Below are 18,442 nucleotides of genomic sequence, written 5' to 3' on the forward strand. Positions count from 1 at the left end.
CCAGTGGGAGCGACCCGCCTCGTCTCAAACCTTTGAGGGGATTCCACGTCCCTCCAGAAGGGAGAATCGGAACGTCTTCTGAAACTCCCGGCCCGTGGTCCTCCAGTGCGTCCACTTAGACCGCGTCGGGCACTACCAGAATTCCAGAAATGAGCTCACACAGAAAAGACAGAACAAACAGACACTAACCGTGGCCAGTCAGGCTCTCCGGGTCGGGGGTCCCTGGGGGTTCTTGGGGATCCCGGGCCGAGCCCCCAAATGTTATGCCCAGAATTCATGATCCCCAAAGACCACTAGGGAGCCGAGTCCGATGCAAAAGCAAAGAGCCTTTATTCGAGCTAGCGCGAGCTCAATCCCCTACCTGCACCGACGCAGCGGTGAGATACCAGGGAAAGAGGGCGAGTTTCAAAAGGACAAAGGTTTTATTGGGGCCTGGGGGCAGTTGGTGAGGTAATGGCTATGGCCTCAGCCGATTGGCTGGGGAAGGGTCCTGGGGAAGGGTCGAGTCCTGTTAGGCAGGTGAGGGGGGGGTTACTCAAGGGGAGGAGGTGTGGTCAAGGTGAAGGACACAGAACAAGATGGAGTCGGCTGGCGTAGGCCCGCCCTTTCAAGCCCTGCTCTGGTGTCACCTCCCTGGGCTCCAGATTTTCCTGTTCTCTTTTGGCTTTCCACCTGCCTGCCCAACGAGTTGGGTTCCCTGGAGATCCTGCCCGCCCGCATTGCCCCCCACCCCCCGCCAGGATGGGGGGCTGGTGGGACCGGAGCAGGGCCAGGCCCTGGGAGGAGGCAGGATCACTGACCACCCCCCCCACGCCCGTTTTGCAGACAGACCGTGACCTCCTATGGCTGCCACCCTGTCCCACACTTGAATGGATGCCCCCTTTTTTTTTTTGGATGAATCTTACATTTTATGCTGAATTAATTAGAAAAATTAAGATGTTATGTGAATTACAAAACCACAGTTGATTTCACCTTCTACTTTTATAGACCTTTTCCTTTAGAAAAATGAGTCCGTAACTCGAGAGGATAATTCTACTTGCTGCCAGGCCACTGACGGTCGGGGGACGCATGCTCCGTGCCAGGCCTCCCGTTGTGGGTTCTGGAAATTAAGGCCATGTCTCGCAAGCTCCGTGTGTGTGTGTGTGTGTGTGTTTGTGTACTGGGGTCACCGAGTCCCATCAGGGGCTCTGGGAGCCCGCTTCTCACCCCCAGCCCACCAGGGCCAGGCTCCCAGGGCATCCCGCCACCCCGGGCGCCAGTCGGTCTCTAACTGTCTCAAGGGTCTTGCACCCCAGGGGAGGTGCCTCTTCCTGGTACTCACAAAGGTGTCCTAGGCACCCTCAGTGGCTCTGCCCCAACCTGCCCCCTCCTGCTGTCCCAGCCTCAGCCCCTTGCTGGTTCTCCTCTTCTCCCTCCAGGAGTGCAGTCAGTGAGCCCAGGAGACCCGGCCCACCTCCGGCAGCACCGCCCCCCTTCCAGAGGGTGTGGAATTCACAAACACCCTCAGCCTGGAGCCAAAGCCCCCCTCTGTTGCTATTAAGAGACTTGTCATGGGGCGCCTGGGTGGCGCAGTCGGTTAAGCGTCTGACTTCAGCCAGGTCACGATCTCGCGGTCCGTGAGTTCGAGCCCCGCGTCAGGCTCTGGGCTGATGGCTCGGAGCCTGGAGCCTGTTTCCGATTCTGTGTCTCCCTCTCTCTCTGCCCCTCCCCCGTTCATGCTCTGTCTCTCTCTATCCCAAAAATAAATAAACGTTGAAAAAAAAAATTTAAGAGACTTGTCACCCCAAGACCCTCCCTCTGGGGACTGACTGGTTTCCTCACCCGAGGACTCCAGAGTCTCGGGGAGACTTTGCCGCCTCCAGGCTGAGTACAATGTATGCAGGTGAAACGCTATGGGCTCAGAGGAAGCAGTGAGAGCAGGGCCTGGTGGGGACCCTTGTGTGGAGCCCACTGGGAAGCCAGGGGTGGGGCAGGGGGTGACCTGCTCAGACTGACCCTCTCAAGGCCACTCTGGCTGCGAACGGCGATGGGGGGGGGGCTGCGGTGGCGATCGGGGGTGGTCTGGGGGCCCGATCCTGTGCACTGGGGGTGCTCGGGGGAGTGGGGCCCTCAGCGCCAGCTCCCAGGAGACACCAGTCCTTTCCCTTCCTCTCTTTATGACCCTTTCCCCTCGGCCAGAGTTGGCTCCGTCCCTGAGATGAGCCCCAAGGGCCCCAGAGCGTTGGTGGGAGCATCTGGGGGAACCCCATACATCTTGGGGACCAAACCCAGGCCCCTGCCAGCCCCATGCCCGGGGTGGAGGGTGGGGGGAGGTGTGCTGCATGTGAGCCCGTGTCCATGAGGTGGCAGCACAGTGTCGCAACACAGGGATGGAGCCAGCCTTCCTGGGGGGGCCACCTGGCTGCCCCAGGACACCCTGCTCGGTCCCCCTCACGTTCGAGTTCTGCTCAGTGCTCCGGTTTTCTCCTCTGTCAAACACGTCTGCCTCTAGCACGCCCAAATTCCTCACCCACAGGACCGTGTGCAGCAAAATGGCTACTGTTTCAAGCCCGAGTTTTGGGGATGCTTCATCGTGCAGCAGTGGATGGCTGATATGGGGGCGAAGACAGATGTGAGGGGGCCAGGGGGGCTTGGGCCAGGGAGAGAGCAGTTGGTGGGAGTGAGGAGGCCCGACGTGGCACGGATGAGGAGGGCAGAGCCAGGCAGAGCCCCTGGTCAATCTGGGTGTGGGGCGTAAGGGACAGGCGGGTCCAGCGTGACTGAATTTTTGGCCCGAGTGAATGGAAAAAGGACCCTGCCACTCACTGAGATGGGGACTGTGTGGGTGGAAAAGGCTGTGCGGCGTCAGGAGCTCAGGTCTAGAAATGCTGGGCATGAGGTCCTCACAGAGGTCCACGTGGGGATGCCGGGAAGGGCACAGGCGTCTAGAGTTCTCAAGAGGGGTCCCGGCAAGGAGACAGGGATGTGGGAGCGGCCAGCCCCTGCTGGTATTGCCACGGGAGTGGAGATCACGGAGGGAGTGGGTGTGGGTAGAAGGGGAGAGCCCAGGAGTGAACCCCGCAGGTCAGGGATCCTTGGGGGGGGGGCGAGGAAGGAGGGCCTGGGGCTACAGCATCCTGGAAGCCCAGGGGAGAAAGTGAATGAAGCCGGAGACAGCTATGGACATCCGTCTAGGCTCCCTGCCGCTGCTGTGACAAATAACCTTACACTCGGAGGCTAAAAATAGGACACAAGGTGTCGGCAGCTGGATCCTCCCTGAGGATCCAAGAAAGAATATGCATCCGTAGCTGGCAGCCCTTCCTGGGTCTACAAAGCACACACTCCGACCTGTGTCTGTTGTCACATTGCCTTTTCTCCCTCTTCTTCCTGAATCACGTTGTCTTCCCGACTCTGTCCCTCCTTCCTCCTTCTTATAGGGACCCTGTGATTACACTGCACCCCCCCCCCCCCAGTCCCCCACCCCTGTCCCTGTGATAATCAGGATAATCTCCCCATCTCAAGAATCTTAATCACAGAAGCAAAGCCCCTGAGGTCACGTGCTCATGGGGTGGGGGATGAGGGTGTGGGGCAAGGGGCGGCGGTGGGGGTGGTGGTGGCAGGGGCGGTGCTTTATTCAGCCGCCACGGCTGCCCTCTGGTCCCCAAAGGCTCACATTTGTCCCGCACGCAGAGCACATTCACCCATCCCAAGGGCCCCCCAAAGTCTCAACTCCTCTGACTGCATCAGGTCAAGTGTGAGTCTCATCAGCTCTAAAGTCTCAAACATCAACACGCAACCCCTGCAAATTAGGTGCGGATGAGGCGCCAGCTCAGCAAGAGGCCGAGCGGGAAGGAAACCGCGCTGGCCCCTGGATTTCACCGAGGGAGGGGGGCTGCGTCACCGTCCTCCTGCCAACCCTGGCCGGGACTGCAAGGGCCCCCACGTCCTTCCGCGCAGGGCTCCACTCGCGCGAAACTCGCGCCTCCGACGCCCCTGCGCCCGCCCCACGGGTGCACAGGGAGAGGCCGCCCCGCGCCCCACCCACCGGCTCCGCACCGGCCCGCAAGGCCAGCGAGAGGCCCAGTCAGTCCTCCAGGCTGCCTAGAGCGTCCCGGAAGTGGCTGGGGGAAGGCGGCCAGGCGCGGACCGGCGGCGCGGGGAGAGGCGGCACTTCCGGCGGTGGCGGCGGCCCGGGTTTGCAGGTGAGCGGGACCGGGGGGCCGGGGGGCCGGGGGGCCGGGGGGCCGGGAGGCCGGGAGGTGGGTGGGGGCGCCGCGCAGTCCGTGCTCCCCGGGCGGAGGCTCCTCCCGTCCCAGCCCCGCCGCGGGGCCGCCCCTCGCAGACCCCCGGGGACCCCGCTCGAGGAAAGCATCGGCCACGGGCGCCCCGCCCCCCGGCGCAGACTTGCACTTTTTTTCGGTTTTCCCTCTTTGGGTTGTTCCCGTGCCCGGGACTGAGCTTCCACCCCAAACGTGGTCCCGGGAGAGAGACGCTCTCAAAGCCGGCGTGTCCTCAAACCCGACTGCCCCTCGGCTCCGGGTTCCCGCGGGCGCCCCGGGTGTGGCCGCTGCGCCGCGCAGACCCCCCCACCCCCAACCCCGCGACGCGCCCCGCGTTTCTGCGGTCCCGGCCCTTCCTGACCCTGCACGCTACGGCTGCTCCCAGGGGAAGGCGGTTGCTCGCTTTTTCTCCTGAATCTCTGCGGCTCTTTTCTAAGGACAGGTCCTCCCCCCACCCCGCCCCGCGGTCCCGTCTCTGGCCCCTTATGCCCTCTCCCCAGCTTCTTCTCTATCCTTTGGGCACAGGAGGGTAAGATGTTTACGTGCACGTTCGTGTGCTTACTTTGAATTCACAAGGCTACACCCCCACCCCACCCCACCCCATTCTCTCTCCGTATTAGGTTACCCTTTGGTTTGAGAAGTTGTTTCAGAATATCGGAGTATCTGCCTTTCAGTTGTAAAGGCAGTTTTGCCTCGCAGGCTGGTCCACAGTGTCCTCAGCTGCCTTATGTTACTCTGCACACACCTGCATGTGCACAACAGGAAACGTCCTTAATGGCCCCATTTCAGGCGCTGAGCCTCCTCCAGGAGGCCTTTTCCACAGTCCCAGCTCCTCCTCCTCCTCCTCCTCCTCCTCCTCCTCCTCCTCCTCCCCCCCCCCCCCCCCCACTTCTCCCTGCTGTGCTTAGAGTTAGTTCCTGTCAGGTTCCAGGCCCCTCCTTCCTGGGGTGCTGTCATATGGAACTCTCTTAGGGGTGGGTGGTGGCCTTTCACTTCCCCCGGTCTAGGTCCAAGCAATCCGCTCTCACACTGTCATTCCCAGTAAGTAGGATATAGGTAGGATCCGTAAAGGAACAGCACCCTCACTTTGCAGACCAGGAGACTGACCCAGAAGGGGGAAGGGACACACCCAGAGCTGGCTGGTGATGCGCCTAGAGTTTGAGCTCAAAGGGCTGTGTTTTTATGTTCCGCATAGGCTAGTCTTTGGCCTCACGGTCTGCATATCTGTGGGAAGACACGGCCCAAATAAGGGCTTGGGTGAGAGGTGGGGTGGGGAGTTGCTAGAAGCCCGTGGTGAGTACTGCCTGTCTTTCGTCGCGGGACAGCGAGCAGGCTATAGCTGGGGAGGGGAGTGAGGGCCACGTGACCAAGTCATGAAGGAAGTGAGGGGACCCTCCCGGCAGACACTGCACGGCTTGCGGGCCGGTCGGTATCAGGGCACCAGCTCTCTACTCGCAGGCTGACGAATGTCAGTGTCTTCGCAGGTGAAGTGTGGTGGGTAATCTCGAAGGGTCCAGCAGGGATGCCTCTGCTCCGCCCCGCAAGTCTGCTCCGCGAGGCAGGGAGGGCTGGGGTGTTTGGGCAGATGTTAGGAAAGAGTGGAGCTGTCTGGCCTGAAGGAGCTGTGATGGCCGAGAGGTCACTTGTCACTTGGTGGGGCCGGGAAGAGCCAGCGCACCCGGCGGGGCGGCCTTCCCGGTGCCACGCCACCTGGGCCAGCTCATGTGCTGGTCTCCCCCACCACACTTTGGTTTCCGCTGCAGCTTCCCGGCGGGTCTAAACTAACGGGGGCATGTGTGTGGGTGGCCCAGGTGCGTGGTCAGTAACGTTCTTTCCTCCCTTGTTCTGCTTCCCAGTTCCTAAAGCGAGGCATGTGGGACCATGCCGTGAGCCCAGAGGGGTGTCCCCAGCACAGGCGGTACAGCCTCGATTAACCAGAAACCGGCTCCCAGGACCCCTCTACTCTGTGGTCCATGTTTGAAGGGAGGGGCTGCCGTTGTCCCCCTGAGAGAAGGCCAGAGGTTCCAACGGTGTGGATGAATAGGAGCGTCGTGACACCGGTCGTCTCCTGCGGAGAGCACCGGGAGCCGCCAGCGTCGCTAGGAGCCCGGAAGCCGAGGCGCCGCTGACGCCGCAGGGAGGAACAGAGGAGCAGCGGAGGCTCACGGTGGCCCCAGGGTCAGAGGGACGGGGCAGGCAGGGGCGGGAGCAGAGGAAAGGGGCGGGAGAGGCAAGACGTCCGCCAGGCCCCGCGGCGAGTGTCTCCCCACCCACTGGGGACAAGCCAGCCTCCGCATGGCCTCCAGGCAGGCTGCCGGCAGGAGCCCGGGGGAGAAGCGCAAGAGGGTGGTGCTGACCCTGAAGGAGAAGATCGACATCTGCACGCGCCTGGAGAAGGGGGAGAGCAGGAAGGTCCTGATGCAGGAGTACAACGTGGGCATGTCCACCCTGTACGACATCAAGGCCCACAAGGCGCAGCTGCTTCGGTTCTTTGCCAACTCGGATTCCAACAAGGCCCTGGAGCAGCGGCGCACCCTGCACACGCCCAAGCTGGAGCACCTGGACCGCATCCTGTACGAGTGGTTCCTGGGGAAGCGCGCCGAGGGCGTGCCCGTGTCGGGCCCCATGCTCATCGAGAAGGCCAAGGACTTCTACGAGCAGATGCGCCTGACGGAGCCCTGCGTGTTCTCTGGCGGGTGGCTGTGGCGTTTCAAGGCCAGGCACGGCATTAAGAAGCTGGACGCGTCCGGCGAAAAGCAAGCGGCCGACCACCGGGCGGCAGAGCAGTTCTGTGCCTTTTTCCGGAGCCTGACCGCCGAGCACGGCCTGTCCCCGGAGCAGGTATACAACGCTGACGAGACCGGCCTTCTCTGGCGGTGCCTGCCGACTGCCAGCCCGGAAGGCGGGACGGCGCCCGGCGTCAAGCAGAACAAGGACAGGCTGACCGTCCTCATGTGCGCCAACGCCACCGGCTCGCACAAGATCAAACCCCTGGTGATCGGGAAGCGCGGCGGCCCCAGGGCCTTCCGGGGCATCCAGCACCTGCCGGTGGCGTACAAGGCCCAGGGCAACGCCTGGGTGGACAAGGAGATCTTTTCCGACTGGTTCCATCACATCTTTGTTCCCTCGGTGAGGGAGCACTTCCGAGCGGTGGGCCTGCCCGAGGACGGCAAGGCCATCCTCCTGCTGGACGGCGCCCGGGCGCGCCCGCGGGAGTCCCAGCTGGTTTCCGACAACGTCCTCACCGTCTTCCTGCCCGCGGGCGCCACCTCCTCCATCCAGCCCATGGACCAGGGCATTCGGAGAGATTTCCTGAGGAATTTCATCAACCCCCCCGCCACGCTGCAGGGCCGTCACCCCCGTTACAGCATGAACGATGCCATCGTCAGCGTGGCCTGCGCCTGGAGCGCGGTCCCCCGCCACGTCTTCAGCCGGGCCTGGAGGAAGCTGTGGCCCGCGGTCACGTTCGCCGAAGGCTCGTCTTCCGAGGAGGAGCCGGAGCGTCTCCAAACGAGGCCTCACGACCAAACTTTCGCGCACATCCTGGAGCTCGGGAGAGAGGCCCCGGCGCGCCCCGGCAGCCGGCTTCACCGGGGCGCGGCCGCCGAGGGAGACGGGCTGGGATGCGAGGCCGGGGAGGGCCTGGCCCCGTCCGCGGGGGGCCCAGAGCAGGTGGAGAAGGATGGCGACGAGGTGGCCTGGGAGCAGGCGGCCTCGGCCTTTGACTCTGTCGTCCGCTTCGCCGAGGGACAGCCCTGCTTCACGGCGCAGGAGGTGGGGCAGCTGCGCGCGCTGCGCTCGGTGTTCGCGAGGCAGCGGCAGGCGAAGGGGCGGCGCGTGGCCCTCAGGGCCGCGGTCAAGCTCGAGGCCCCCCAGGAGCTCTCCCCTCTGCCCTGCTCGTCCGCGGCGGCCGAGGACTGATGGCTGGGGGCGCTGCAGAGCCGGGCAGAGCTCGCCCGGGAGGCTGGGCGCCCGGTGTGGGGTCTCGGCGACTTGGGGCGGCCCATCCCGCGTGTTCTGGTTCGTCGCGGGCCTGTCGTGTTTTCTGGCGCGTGAATGTGAGGAGCCCTTTCTGGAAGGGTCCGCCAGACCGAAAGCCTAGCAGAACATCCTGTGACCGGAGCCCAGGACCGTGCCGGGCGGACTCTGGCCTCGTGCGCGCTGGCTGAGCCCTGCTGTGTGTGCGGGTGGAGACGTCTGTCCGTCCGGGAGGAGAAAAGCCGGTCCTCGGGCCAAGCAATGGCAGTACCTGCGGCCACTGGGCCGGGTCAGCGTCACCCACGGCCTGCCCCTCCGTCCCCTCGGGCCCGGGTCTGCCGTGTGGCCGCCATCCCTGCGTCAGGTGGGCGCGACGGCTGGGACTCCGCTTCTGACCATGAGTCGGCAGAGCCCTCGCCTGCGGCTTCGAAGGCACACGTCGTCACCCTGCTCGCGTGTCCCTACTTCAGTCGCGGGCTCACTCAGCTGCCCCGGCCTCCCGCGCGTTCCTCCTGGGACCTCAGGGCGTGGGGGCCGCACGCTGTGCTGGCGTGACGGACTCACTTCCCACAGCGCAGGCAGGACCGTCCCCCCGGGCTGCCCGCTGCCCCGAGGGGCCCGTGGCGCACTGCCGGCAGGCCTGGTGTCCGGGCTCCAAGTTCACCATTCGCTCCCGGGGATTCTGCGCTTCCCGCCTTCACGCTGACGAATCTTGAGGAGGCGCTCGGAAATGAGGCTGAGGTTTGCGCACACGCGACCCGGCGCTGGAACAAGCTGCTTAGATTTCTAGCGATGCTTGAACTCCTGCGGTCGGCCCTTCCCACCTCTGTGCCGCGTGCGGGCAGGAGCCGGCGGCACCACCTGGCCGTGGGAAGACGCGGTCCCTCCCGTGTCTCCCGGATGCTTCCGGCCTCGCCGGCACCGCTGCGGCTCCTTGCCGGCCGTGCTCCCCTCCCCACGTGTCCTCTCACCTCCGTGCCCCTGGATTCACGGCCTGGTGGCCGAGCTGGCGTGACGTTTTCCTTCCTCCGTTTGCCGTGTGTCCCTCCGGGAGCCGCGGGAACGGTGCTTGGCGTGCGGCCGGTCCCCCCGGTGCTTTCACGTCTTTCTGAACACGGGAGGCGGCCGCTGCTGCTGTGGGGCAGCACGTGGGCCGTGCGTGCTTTCTGTGCACGTGTGAAGATGGTGAACTAAGTACGGGCCTTTTTAAGAGTCTCGTCGCCGAGTCCTAGGGCCGGATGGCTCGGGCAGGGCTGTGTCGCTGTCGCATCCTCTCCTTCGTGTGTGTTGGGGCTGCTGCTGTCGCATCGCAGCTGCTTGCAGCCTGGAGGGAAGTTAGGTGTCGGGAGTCACCGGAGTGCTGCCCTCGGCGGTGGCGACGGGCAGCGGAGAGGCGGACGGACGTCCTGAGAAGCTCTCCCCGCACAGCCCGGCGTGGTTCTCGACTGTGCTGGGCGGTGTCGTGAGGGAGGGGAGAGCAGGTGGGGTTCCTGGCCGCCTCCTAGGTCCCCTGTGGATGCCTTGTCCCCGTCAGACCCTAGACCCCAGGCCATGGATTCTCTCAGCGCCCTCACCACCTGCCCCGTCCTGGCCGTTTTGGAACCTAACGATAAATGCTCGTCACCACATGGCCTTTGGGGGGGGGGGGGTGTCTGTCCTCCAGGCGCTCCTTCCAGAACCAGCCACGGTGCCGCGCTGCTCGGAGGTTCTGGGCGGAACAGGACAGGCAGACCTCTGGCGAGCAAGCTTCCCTGGACCACAGACCGAGGTACATGGCCACGTGCAAGGGCTCGCACAGGCCTCCACGCCCACCTGTCCTCCGAGGGCCCTCCCAGCTGCTTGCCCATCCCTCCTTGCCCAGCTTCGGGCTCGGTGGTCAGAACGTTTTAGCTTCAGAATCTTTTTTCCCAAACGTTGCTGGGTGGAACCCTATGAGACTGGATGTGAAATTGGAACAGGGTAGAACCGGTCCCCCCTTCCTTCCCCCCCCAGTTGCTGCTGAGGCAGGAAGCCTGGGCTCCCTGTCCCTGCGAGCCCTGGCCATCTTGTCCTTCTGGCCCAGCCTGCACCTCTTCTGCTTAGTCCCACCTGGGCCAGAAGGCAGCCCGGGGCCACGGCAGTCAGACGTGGTTCTGGAGGGATAGGGGTTGGAGGCGGGGGTACGCAGAGAGGCAGACTGGGTTCTTTCCTGGCAGCCCGTGCCGCAGGGGAAGCAGAATTTGGGGCGAACGGGACCCACCCATGCTGCCTCCGAGGGCCCGCCTGAGCATCTCTGGGGAGGAGGTGCCCCGGGTGCCAGCTGTGGCGGGCTCTCCTGGCGTGGGAGCATGCTGACGGTTCGTTCGCAGGCGTGATGTGTGTTAAGTGCCCGCCCTGCGCTGGGCGTCGTGCTCAGCCTGGGGCCGGCGGGTGATCAGACAAGGCCCCTGTCCTGCCTTCGGAGAGCACAGGTTTCCCGAGAAGGGCCGGAAGTTGGGGAGGCCGGAACACAGGTGAGGGGCGGAAGGTGGCTCGGTGGGGGTGTTAGGGGGTCCATGAGGGCGGTAAAGAGAACAGAGGTCCTGCCTGCTTCGGCCCAGCAAGTCCAGGAGGGGGATCCAGGGCAGTGAGGCGGCCGTGTGCGTGCAGCCAGGCTCCTCTGCCATTTGTCACATGTGGCTCCCGCTTCACGTCAAGACTGGCCTTCCAGTCCCCATCCTGGTGTCTTCTTCCAGCCACCGGGAGCAGGAAGCGTAGCACCTCCTCCAAGAATTCCCTCAGCTGGCACACATCCCTTCTGCTCCCGTCCCTTGGGCCGGGTCCCAGGGACATCTGGGCCTGCAGTTGTGGAGGACGCGAGGGCCCACGCTGGGGAGCAGCCCGGGAAAGCCGGGGCCAGGTCTCCTCACCCCCACCCCCACCACCCACTCTGGGCCTCGGCCCTGCTCCCCAAGGCCATGGAGGGCCCGTGTGTCAGGAGGGCCCGGGGTGTGGAGGAAGGGGGCGGGCAGTGTGTGGGCCTCCACTCGTGGGGCGGGGACCCCGCACTGCAGCGGGCCCAGAGGACTGGAATTGCTGTCCCCACCCACCCACCCCCGGGGCCCAGGCCTTCCACAAAAGGACTGACTGCGTTTGCACAGAGGGTGAGGTTCAAGGGTGCTTGTGGAAAGTGGAGCTCGCAGAGAACAGCACGTGGGAGGAGCGGTGGATCGACTGGGGACACAGGCTGAACTGTAGGCTGGTCAGGGAGAATCTCAGACACCGATCTCAGGAGCTGTTCTTTCAAAGGAGCCAAATTTGGTTGGATTAGTCAGGGAAGCCGTTTACGCCCAGGGCGTCAGTAATGAAGACAGCAGAGCACTCGGCCGGCAGGGAGAGGAGTTCAGGGGCAGGGAAGACAGCCAGAGCCTCTGTCCTCCCAGGGTGACTGTGGGCGAGCCCAGGGCTGCGCCCCTGGCCAGCAGTGGGAGGCTGGAGCGGAAGCTGTTGGGGGAGGCCGCCCCACCGCCCCCGAGATGGGACTGGTAACACGATCCGGCCTGGGTGGCCCGTGCCCGGAACTGCTACAGCACATTACCTAAAACGACTAGTCTCCTACCTGGACGTGCAAGGAAACAGCGCATGTGGCACAGACCCCAGGAAACAAAGGCCACAGAACTGGCAGTGTGTGAGTTAGATTGAGCAGAGGAGACTTGAAAGTGGCCGCCGTAGATACAGTCAGAGGAAAGAAAACCAGCTTCAAACAGGGAAGGGAAAGTAGTGAAGGAAGGTGCCATCACAGCGACGCAACTAACGGAACCAATGAAAAGATCAGAATTAACTAAAAAGTAAAAGAACCAAGTGGGAATTCTCGAGTTATAAAATACAGCAACCACGATGGAAGGTTCACTAGAGGGGCTCAACGGTAGCCATGAGCTGGCAGAAGATCCATGATCTTGACCTAGAGACCCACAGATCACACAACGCAAAGACAGTGACGGGAAAGGAGCAAGCAGTCTCGGAGAAACAGGGACACCCGTGTGCACCGTCGGAGCCACAGGACGGGGAGGGCAGGAGACAGAAGGGAAAGAATACGCAAAGAAACAGTGGCTGAAAATCCCCAGATTTATCAGGAAACGTCCACCGACAAGTCCAGCCGGCTCGGTGAGCTCCAGTGGGACCAATGCTATGATCCAGAGTCCGGGAAAGCCCTCCCTGGCCACGAGAGCGCCCCACGAGGCTGGCAGCTGACCCCAGGCGCAGGGACGGCATCATCCGAGTGCTCGAAGAGAACCCAACAGCCAAGACTCCTGCGTCCACCAAAACTGTCTTTCCGAATAAAGAGAGAGAACGACGTTTGCGGATACACAAAACCCGAGAGGGTTTGGTACCAGTGGACCCACCTTCCGAGAAACACTGAAGTTCCTCAGGCTCAAAGCAAGTGACCCCGACAGTAGTTCAAATCCACTCAGAACAAAAAGAAGCTTGGGGAAGACAGTTCTGTCCTGATGGGAGACCTAGGAGACTGTGTCCAGTTGACCCTCGGGCATCTCTGCGGTTGGGGCGCCCCCCCCCCCCGCTACCCTTTCCTCTGGCAGCTTCTCTAAAAGGCATGCCATCGCACAAGGTGGGCGTCTTGGCCCCGTGTCGTTGAGTTCATCGCGTTTACAGTGTGCTGTGTCTCATGGTCACACCGGGAAGGGGTGTGGGGCTGCCGTCTCCAGCAGGAAGTGAGCGAGGGCACATCCGAAGTCCGTTCTGGCCGGCCTGAGAGCGGCTGCCCAGGAGGTAACTCAAAAGTAGTGACAGATGCATCACAGGAATTAAAGTGCTACGTTAGAAGAAAACATAAAAGCAGCAGATGAGGGCTGGAGGGACCGGAAGGCCCGGGACCCTCAGCAGCGGGACCTTCCAGCCTCCCTGGCCCTGGCTGAGGTGACAGCGTGGTCCCCGTTGTGCAGAGCAGGGGTCGAGGCCCTGAGCTGGTCCGCGCCACGGCAGAGGTCTTGCTGCGGCCCCTGGAACCCATCATCCCGCAGAGGGGGGCCCCGGAGTGCGCCAGCCGCGGCCGTGCTTGTGGCCTCAAGGGCCAGCGCTGCTGTGCTCCTGGCCGCTTGTCCCTCTGGGAGCCAGGAAGGACGCCGTGCCGCCACTGCCATTTCAGGCCGCACGGAGCCTCCAGGCACGCTGATTTATTTAAAATTGACCTTTGTCAGTAAACTTGCCTTAGAGAATGTGCTCTACGTTTTGGCGACCAAGCGCGTCTCGTGATGGAGTGAGACAGGCTGCTGTTCTGCACGCACCCACACGGGGCAGCGTGCGCTTACCGCCACCTGTCCCAGCGGGGGCCCAAGTCCTCACCTCCGCAGACAGCGCCCCCCACCACCTGTGCCCCTCTGTCCCACCCCAGCAGTTTCCAGGGGGTCAGGCACGCGGAGCACGATGCGCGGTCTCCCACGGAGCGCGGGGAAGGGCGCTTCAGGGCAGGGGGCGCGGGGTGGGGTGGCTCCCCGCGGTGCTGCAGGACCCCGGAGGGGCCGATTGCCTCCTCCCCCGGCCAGTCCCTGCTCTCCAGCCTGACGCTGGGTGTGCTCCCTGCTCGAGGACTGGGGTCCTGGATATCTACACCTGTGCCTATCCATCTGGACCGGGGACTTCCGGGAGGCCGGGACAAGCTTCTCCTTACTGGACGCCATGTGGGCCTGGCACAGGAATATTCAGGGAGGCAAGGGGTGGGGTGGGGGGGGGGGTGGCAGCAGTTCTCCTAACCAAGAAAGTTCTTGGCTAGGAGCCACAGGACAGGAGGTGTGGCTCTGGCCACCCAGTCCCCAAGGCTGTGCGTGCACCCCACCCTCCAGTCCCAGAGACCCACGGGGTGGCAGGAGGGAGAGGGAGCCGGCTCCGAGGAGCAGACGCCGAGTGGGCACAGCTAAGAGCCAGACCCGGTTTAGGGACCCAGCTAACCGCCCGGCAGAGAAGACGGGCAGCATCACAGAGCCAATATGGACTTGGGAGCCAGCGGGGCCTAGGACAGTGTCACGTGCCCAAAGTGAGCAACGGTGGCTCTCCCAGCGCCTGTAGCTGAGGATGTGGGTCACGTACTCATTTCTCAGGTCTTTATCGAGGCTCTTCGGGTCCTGGGGGCTGCCTGGCCGCTGGGACAGAGGTGATCGGGATGAGGGCTCAGAGAGCTCGCGGTGTCGCCCGAGGCAGGGGGTGGTGCTCAGTCTCGGAGCGGGGATTGGGGTGCAGGAGAGGCCTGTGGGAAAGCAGCCTGGAGAACAGAGAGGGCTTCGTGGAAGTGGCAGGCGTAGAACTGGGGCCCGGGAGGGTGTGGAGTTCTCCCGCTGAAGTTGGGAGCGGTGCCCTGTGGGGTGAAGTGGCAGGGCAGGAGTGGCCCCCAGGCGGGGTGGCCACCCGGCAGGACAGGACCCTTGGGGCCCAGCGGGTGGGGTCATGGGCTGCCTCCCACCCTGCCCTTCCCAGTACCGCTCTGGCATCTGTCTGGGCTCCTTCCTCGCCCCTCCCCCTCAGGGCAGCCGGCCAGGGAGCCCCTGTCCCCCGTCCCCCGGTGCTGCAGCTCTCCTTGTCCAGGGGCAGGTGACACCCCTTCACTGTTTCAGGCCGTGACTCCTGATGACTGAGAACCTCGGATCCGCAGCAGGATCTCTGGGAGAGGCAGAATCTCGGGGGAGACTTTGGATACCCTAGGGACCTGAGTTGAGTTGACTGAGGGACCCTCGGATGGACAAGAGGGAGCCTGGGCAGGAAGGCAAGGCCCTCGGGAATGTGACTGTGGGACCACCTACTGATGTAGGGCCCCTGTGTGGACGTGGCCCCCCCCCCCCCCCCCCAGAACTGGACATCAGAGCACGGAGGTCACCAGGCTGCCTGCTCGGGAGAAGCCCCACAGTAGGGCCAGTGGTCTGGGCTCGGCCACCCAAGACGGACATGGCCTTCTCTGGTCCTTAGGTTCTGTTGGAAATGAGAAGAGGTCTGGGGCCTGCCAGACCCCCTCCCCCTCCAGTGCAGACAGGTGATGGGCTGGGGGCTAAGGGGAGAAGTAAAGAGGGTGGACTGTGCTGTTGTCATTTGTCAGGAGGTTACCCAGCTGGGGCCAGTCCCCTCGTCTGGACAGCTACCAGGTGGGCCAGGCCGTGGCCCTGTCTGGCTACAGCCCGCCTGCTGCTTTCCTGGGTTAGCACCTCTCCGGCCGGCCCCGGGCAGCGAGGGGCTCTCTCCTCCACCTCAGAGGCTTCTGGGCCCTTAGGGGACCCCATGTCCTGGTTTGCCAGGGGTGGAGCTGGTAGGCACCTGTTGTCTGGGTATAATCGTCAGTAACACCCCTTCACTCTCCAGGGTCTGAGTTTGGACAGTACGTTTCCTGGGGACACCCCGCGGAGGCCCTCTCTTCACGTGATGCCCCCACCCCCGGTCAAGCACACAGGCCATCTCACGCTACGGAGGCAAGCCTCGGCCTGGCCCGTGTGTTGAGAACCATTGTCACGAGGTCCACTTTGAAACGTGAACCGTGGGCTCGCTGGGCTGGGCGGGCCCGGTGCGCGGTGTTGCCGTGGGCGCATCAGCTGCTCTGGGGGCCCGAGGCCAGCACTGTTTGCCGCTGGTCCGGAAGGGTACAGTGGCTCATAGACCCCGTCGGGGAGGCTGCAGGGGACTTTTGAGCACGTGACCCCCAAAGTCAGTGTGAGCCCCCACCAGTGAGGGGGGCCCCTGTGGCCCCCAAGCCAGTGGAGGAGGTGCTGTGTGTGGTGACACTGAGGTGGCCGGGGAGGGAGGCGGATGCGCTTCGAGACCTATTTCGAGGGACCTGATCTGCACAGCAGGGACTCGGCCGCCGGGAGGAGGGGAGTCCAGTCTGGAGACGAGCGTGTGGGGGCGGCCCACTGGTCGCCCCGGGTCAGTGCCCCCCTCACCTGGTCGCTGTGGGCTGGCACTTTCCCTTCCCCCTCCCCCTTCCCTGCCAGCCACATCCCTGTCCCGCTTTCTGCTTTGGGCCCCGCTGCTGCAGGGGGCAAGGGTGGGGGTCCTGGCCGGACACGGGGAGGGGGGTGACAAACATGGCAAGACACGCAGTCTTTGGGGGAGCTCTGGTCTCCCCGGCAGGAGGCTGGTTGAGGGGCCGTGGCGGCCGAGGCCGGTGGGGGGGGGGCTGGTGGGTCCCTGGGGCCGCCTCCCACTCCTCCGGCAAGCCCACCACAGCACGCTCCTGCTTCCCACTCGAATACGCCATTCTGCCCCTTCTATGGGGCAATAATTTTAATAAACGGCTTTTTTTCTGTGAGCCCAGAGTGTGAGGCTTCCTCTTAGCTCAGGAAGATGCCTGTTGCCAGCAGCTCTAACGAGGGCACCCATAAATCTCTCATTTGTGGCTCCAAAAATGAGGTCGTGGGCTCTCACTGTACCTCATTATTTAATTAAACAGATATTAAGACAACAGAGTGGGGCCAGGGCTCCAGGTGAGGGGAGGTATCAGAGGGAGGAGCCCGGGGCTGCGGGGAACGTGCTGGGGGTTCGGTTCGTTCCCCCACCCCACCCGCCCTGCGCCCTCGGAGGTGCCGACCCTGTGGCCTCCCGGGCTGGGCCAGCCGTGCCCTGTGCAGGACCCTCCGCCCTGGCCCGCCCACAGGCTTTTGACTGCGTGGAGGATGCTGGCCTGCAAAGAGGGCTGCCGGCCCCCCACCCGCCACCTCCGGGAGGACGGGAGATTCACGCGCGGGCGCCCGTGTTACTGCCACTGAAACAATTAAGTTAATAAAACAGCCTTCCTGTTTCTTGCCCTCCATCAAAGACCATCAAATTGTCTTGTCCAGCCTGCCGTCTGCCAGGTAATAAATTGTTACGGGCTTCTCTCTCATTAGTATTCACGTTTTCTGTCCCTACTCTGGGAAGCCGCCCGGGCCTGCCTGCCTCCGCCCACCCCCACATCCCTCCTCTGTCCCTTTCCTCACATGTTCGGAGCCCGGGGAGCACAGAGCCTGGGGACTCTGCTGTGCGTGCCGGCAGGCCCCTGTGGCACAGGGCTCCCGGCCAGGGGGAGACAGTCAAGGAGGGAGGCCGTGGCTCTCACCGCGTTTGCCATGGGCCTAAGAGGGTCAGAGGCAGCCTTCTGGAAGAGGTGTCAGCCAGGAGTGAGGACCAGGCTGTCCAGCGACATGGCGCCCACAGACAGGACCTCGGTCTTGCCCTGCTTTCTCGGGTTTGTGCCTGGGTGTTTTGAGGCCTTGACCTGATAAATCTCTTTGTGCGGCCAAGAGACCTGGGTCTCAGTCTTACCCCTGCCACATATGTGACCCCGGACCTGAGACCTGTCTTCCTCCAGGACAGCTGGGAGGCCAAGTGAAATAACATGTGGGAGCATGTCCACCACAGAGCTGGCACTCACCTGGGCTCAGCAAACAATCATTCTCTCATTCATTCACTCCAGTCGTTCATTCACTCATCCATGAACCCCCCATCCATCCACCTAATCATCTACTCACCCTTCTATTCACTTATCTAGCCTCTTACCCAGCCAACCACCTATGCATTAACTCATTCACTCACCCACCTACCCACCCACCTACCCATCCGTCCATCCATCCCTCCATCTGTCAGTCCCTCCTTCACTGAGCAGCCTGCTGTGATTTTGTTCACTCCTAGAGCTTAACTGCATTAGGTCTCCTTTACTCTTGGGAACAACTGGGCCCATGCCTTTCCCATACTTAGAACAAGAGTCCACAGTGTGTTCCCTGTCGATCACCTCCTGCATTCACAATCCCCTCGTAGGTGTTCCTACCTCAGAGATGGGAGCAGAGGCCCAGAGAGAAAGGGCAAATTGCTGTCAGGCTACAGATCAGCCCAGCTGAGATGCTGGGCTTCTTCTCAGACTGTGCAGAACCTTCTTGAATGTCCTCCACTTAGACTTCTCCTCTGCTCCCTGTGGGGACCAGGATGTGCTGGGCCCTGGCACACCCTATCTTGCTGCATCCAGTGAATGAAAGTATTCTCACCCCTTTACAGGTGGGGGGCCTAAGGCCCAGAGGAGCCGGGTGCCCTGTGTCCTCTCATCTGGGCACCCACTGGGAGCAGGGGCAGCCCTTCAAAATCCTAAGTCATGTCCATGGCTGGCCCACTGCCCTTGAAAGTCTCCTGGGCCACCAAGAGATCATGGCCCAGAAAATCTGAGAGATGGAGAAAAGGCTCTGGAGCCTTGGGGTGGTGGGTGCGGGTCTTTTAGTAGCAAATCC

General features: G+C 63.1%; 1 protein-coding gene and 1 long non-coding RNA gene across 2 annotated transcripts; both read left to right on the top strand.

The window, feature by feature from the left end:
• Nucleotides 1–4,031: 4,031 nt before the first annotated feature.
• Nucleotides 4,032–13,429, top strand: JRK (Jrk helix-turn-helix protein). The gene is made up of 2 exons (XM_086695489.1): nucleotides 4,032–4,181; nucleotides 6,116–13,429. The coding sequence occupies exon 2, from the start codon at nucleotides 6,555–6,557 to the stop codon at nucleotides 8,178–8,180; it is 1,626 nt and encodes a 541-aa protein (XP_086551615.1). The 5' UTR covers nucleotides 4,032–4,181; nucleotides 6,116–6,554; the 3' UTR covers nucleotides 8,181–13,429.
• Nucleotides 13,430–14,585: 1,156 nt separating this feature from the next.
• Nucleotides 14,586–17,070, top strand: LOC147571783 (uncharacterized). The gene is made up of 2 exons (XR_015246787.1): nucleotides 14,586–15,107; nucleotides 15,555–17,070. It is a non-coding gene; the product is annotated as an uncharacterized LOC147571783 (long non-coding RNA).
• The last annotated feature ends 1,372 nt before the right edge of the window (nucleotides 17,071–18,442 follow it).

Source organism: Puma concolor, chromosome F2, assembly GCF_028749965.1.
Source record: "Puma concolor isolate L17-30 chromosome F2, mPumCon1.1.hap2, whole genome shotgun sequence".
NCBI classification, from domain to species: Eukaryota; Metazoa; Chordata; class Mammalia; order Carnivora; family Felidae; genus Puma; species Puma concolor.

What these genes read in the sequence shown, in the direction of transcription:
- JRK (XM_086695489.1), top strand. Translation starts at nt 6,555, where the DNA reads ATGGCCTCCAGGCAGGCTGCCGGCAGGAGCCCGGGGGAGAAGCGCAAG.